We start from the raw sequence: 4,029 nt of genomic DNA, 5'->3' as shown, positions 1-4,029 counted from the left end.
GAACTGGCTCGGACCTTCTCTGGCCACAATCTAAAAGACAATATAAAGTTCTGGATTTTCCCAAGAAACCAGATTTCCACAGCCTGTCTTACTCTTACAAAAATATTTGATCAGAGATCTTATTCAGTACCTCAGATGTGTTTTTCCTGCATACGGAAACCATTGTAATAATCATTCACTCTCTTATATCAAAGACTTTTGTCAACTAAAATATCCTTTTAAAGCCTTTTGAAAACTTAATGCAAATCATTCACAGACCTTTGAGGATTTTGGTGAGGGAATGAGGAAGCAGACATGACTGAAGGTTGCCAGGACACCACTTAGCAATAACTCCTTGTAGGCTGCAGCCCTGATAGTGTTGTGAAATTGCTTAGCATGGAGAAAATAGAGGCTGTAGCTGAACAATTACCAATTGCCTAAGTCAGCCCATCTACCTGAAGCAGCACTCTCCTCAGCCAAAGAGGGATCAGCCAGGACGAAACCCCAGGGATTTCTCCATCCTCTGAAATATTTTTTAAATACCATTCTTAGAGGCAAGAGACCTTCAGTCTTCCGGAGTAATCACTTGTCTCTGACAGACAGACAAACAACACCCTTGTTACTAGCATGGGCAAACCGTTTCCTCCATTCTGAATTTGTATGAAGTCTATATGGGGGGCTATTTCAAACAAATAATAAAATTCACTTACATTTTTTTGTTACAGATGCTTGCTAATGTAGGAAGAAAGGAATGCTTTCTAAACAAATGATGCCACTGTTTTTTTCAGAGGGGCACACAACCTCATGGTGACACATAAGTATCTGCATCATTTTTAGGTAAACATATAGATAGGTGTGCTGATTTCTCATTTAATACTTGTTATGACAGATCCTTATATGCAATAAATTGAAGTAACTAGAGAGACCATGTGAGAAATTTAGATCAATTTATTTTTGTTATAAAATATGGAGTTTGGTGTTTTCAATCTCCAGCCACAAAAGATACTAATGGCCTCATTTTGTTACGAGTATAGGACAGGACAACAATGACAGGGTAGGTCCTCATCAAGTCATGCAAATGGACTGAAGATTTAACCCCGCATTTTTTTACTCAGCTTTGTTAGAGACGTCAGCTTCAGTCTCACCCTATTGTGAATTGGTTCCTTGAAACTGAAAGGAGCCTAGCATGCAGTGAGCAAGTATTTTTCTCAGCAGTAGCTGTTTGTGGGATTGTGTTCCTGCTCGTTATCTGGTAATAGCCTATGGATATTGAACCCCTTGGACTAGCTTTCTGTACAGCAGGGTGAGACGTACACATGAGCACATATACACACAGGCACATTTTGTAAGGAAACTCACCACTGCTAGAAGGATCGTTGAGATTTAGTAGCCCACCTCCGAGCCCTCTGTAACTATGGTAACTGTAAGTCCCATTTCCATTGATGTACAACACCTCCTGTGTGCTGGAAACAGCTGATGTTGAGTAAGTGACCTGGGCTGGCTCCTGTTTGTACTGTTTGTCAGCTGGAGCAGCCTCATCCTGCAAAAACAATGAAAGGTTTTGAATTATTGTTACATTTTGCCTTGCATGAGAGGGTCTTTTTCACTGTTAAGTCTCCACATCTACTGCTTTCACAAAAGTATAATTCATGTTAAACAAGCACAGATGCATTTCTGATTGACCAAATACAGCTGAAAAGAAAATAAGCAAGAATACAGGTTTCCTACAAATCTGAGAATATTTGTTTATTTGTGCTCCACAAGCCAAACGTAATGTTTCTCAAAGGAGAAGATGCAGCCTCTCACCCTGAAGAGCTCACAGTCTCCTGCAAAACCCAATTCTGACCAGAAATAATGCGGGAAAGGATAGAAAAAAGCCATTACTTTCTGAGTACAGGAGTGACTCTTCCAAGCCAGAGAATCATATATTTCTCAACAAGACAAACCCAGACAGAATGCACCAACTACTTCTTTTGATGTATCAGCCTCAGAAATGACAGAGGGAGAAGAGAAATGGAATAAAAAAGTATTTCCTACGTTTGCAAGGGCTGAGTGAGTGCCCATCCACACAAGGGCCAAGTGGTAAGGATGCCTCTACAAACATGGCTTGAAAGCATTTGTTACCTGTGTGTGAGCAGAGACTGTTTGCACACCATGAGTTCCCCTCAATGCTCCCTGTTTTCCTCTTAGATGTTCACATAACGTTGAACAGGATTTAGCACAACATCCCTTCAACTATCCTCTAAAGGAGATCATGTTTCAGGTGAAAATGTATTTTTCCCCATCTACGCTTACTGTAGCCGCTGCTTAGAGCACCCCACTTCCAGTCATGATCACAGTATGCCCCTGTGGCAACTTCAGTAATGACACAGGTGAAAAAAAGAAAAGCATTAAGAGAAGATTTAATTAATTTTACTATTTGGAAACAAGGAAAACTTATCAGTGTGTGACTGCTCAGCCCACCACAGAGACCTGAGTGCCAGAATTTCTGATTTAGTCTGCAAATGTATATGGAATTTTTCTTTGTTTCTTTGAACTTGTAGACCTTTTAAATGGGCCTGATGAAAATATATTTCAGTCATTTAAAATAAAATGGATCTATGGAAAATCAGTATTTTAAAAAAGAGAGGTGAGAACGTTTGCAGACCTTTCAGAGTAGTTAACTGAAAAAGTATCTGTTAGAGTGATCTCATCTTTGTGTAAGATTTTGTATATTTTATGCCTCTCTCTTCTGCACAACCCTGTTATGGTTGCTAAACATACCAAATTTATTAAAAAAATAAAGTATCTCAAACCTTTTTTATAATGTTTACTTGTAAAAAAGAATGTATGTATCAGCACAGAGCGGTCAAATAGTTCAAATGGTGTCCAGTCTCTGTATTGATGCAAAAAGGGTTCTGAAGCAGCTTTCCTGCTTGCATTAGGAGCAGTCATGGGTTCTGTCTCTCAAATAAGACACTACCAACCTTTCTGAGATTAAGATATCGCTGTCTTGTAGATATTTATTGGTTAAAGAGACTTGGGCACAAGTGAGATGACTCAGGAGAAGGAATATATATTATTAACAGAAATTTTAATATTTAATATCGAACAGTGAACCATCAGATAATTAATTCCATAAACAATCAGAATGAGGCCCCTTGGGCACTAGTATAAGCTGAGGCAAAGCTTTGCATTTTTAAGAGGGTTGGCCAAACTGGTCTCCTATGCATTTTCTTAAGTAATAATAGACGAAGGGCCAAAATTGCAATGTATTTTTGCCAGGAATTCAACTTTAATATAATTTACCTTTTATCTCCAAAGGTCATTACCATCTCTTGCAAAAGAAAATGTATTATTTTCTAGGAGAGAAATATTCATGAGTTATATGGTAAAGTTCTATCTTGGCTGAAAAGCTTAAATTATCATCCAAATCTTTAACACTCTCTAGGCTGAGATGTTCTGGATCCTTACATCTAAAACAAGATGATAAAACTAAAACTTCCTGCCATAGACTCACTCAGAGCTTCATTTTATCCTCAAAATCCTATCTTATCTTTATGAAGACCAGTAAGGGATCTTCTGCAGTTATCAAGGACTGGACTGTGTTCAAGGGGGGCAGTGCAAAGGGGACTAACTCCTACAGCTGAGCAGAGTATCTCAGGGCCTGTCTCCTTATCGTGACTGTCTGGGAACCACAAATTTGCTGTCCCTGAATGTACATGTCCTCCAGAGGCCCTCTAGTCAGTGCACTGAAAACCCAACAATGAGTTTCTTGCACAGCTGATGCACTGAGCTGCTAGCAGAGCTCAGCAAGCAGAGCCTGGCCAGAGGGCGCAGCAAGGACGCTTGGTGCACCTTGGTGTGTACGAGCCCACACCTTAGAGCAGGTGGCCAAGAAGTGGGCGACAGAGTACTGGCTTCTTGTTGCAATACAGGGTGAAGAGGTGGAAACTTTGTCACACAAGGTCTTTTCTAGCTGTGGTGAGGAGGGGACCTGAACTCAGAGCTGCCATTTCCTCGCAACCAGGCTCAAAGCAAAACTGCCATGGGAGTCGTAGCTGAAGCTGT

At 40.2% G+C, this 4,029-nt stretch overlaps 1 protein-coding gene across 1 annotated transcript in view; it reads right to left on the bottom strand.

Annotated features, from left to right (window-relative positions):
- The window catches only part of LOC104464217 (nucleolar protein 4-like), a gene marked incomplete at its 5' end in the record, with an annotated part of 10,401 nt that extends 8,882 nt beyond the window's left edge, over positions 1–1,519 (bottom strand). Inside the window, one exon of the mRNA XM_010076863.1 lies at positions 1,339–1,519. Coding sequence (XP_010075165.1) covers positions 1,339–1,519 — 181 coding nt within the window. The remainder of the gene's footprint in view (positions 1–1,338) is intronic.
- Positions 1,520–4,029: the final 2,510 nt, after the last annotated feature.

This window comes from Pterocles gutturalis, unplaced genomic scaffold (assembly GCF_000699245.1).
Source record: "Pterocles gutturalis isolate BGI_N339 unplaced genomic scaffold, ASM69924v1 scaffold5683, whole genome shotgun sequence".
NCBI classification, from domain to species: domain Eukaryota; kingdom Metazoa; phylum Chordata; class Aves; order Pterocliformes; family Pteroclidae; genus Pterocles; species Pterocles gutturalis.
This window is presented reverse-complemented; position numbering and strand designations above follow the sequence as displayed.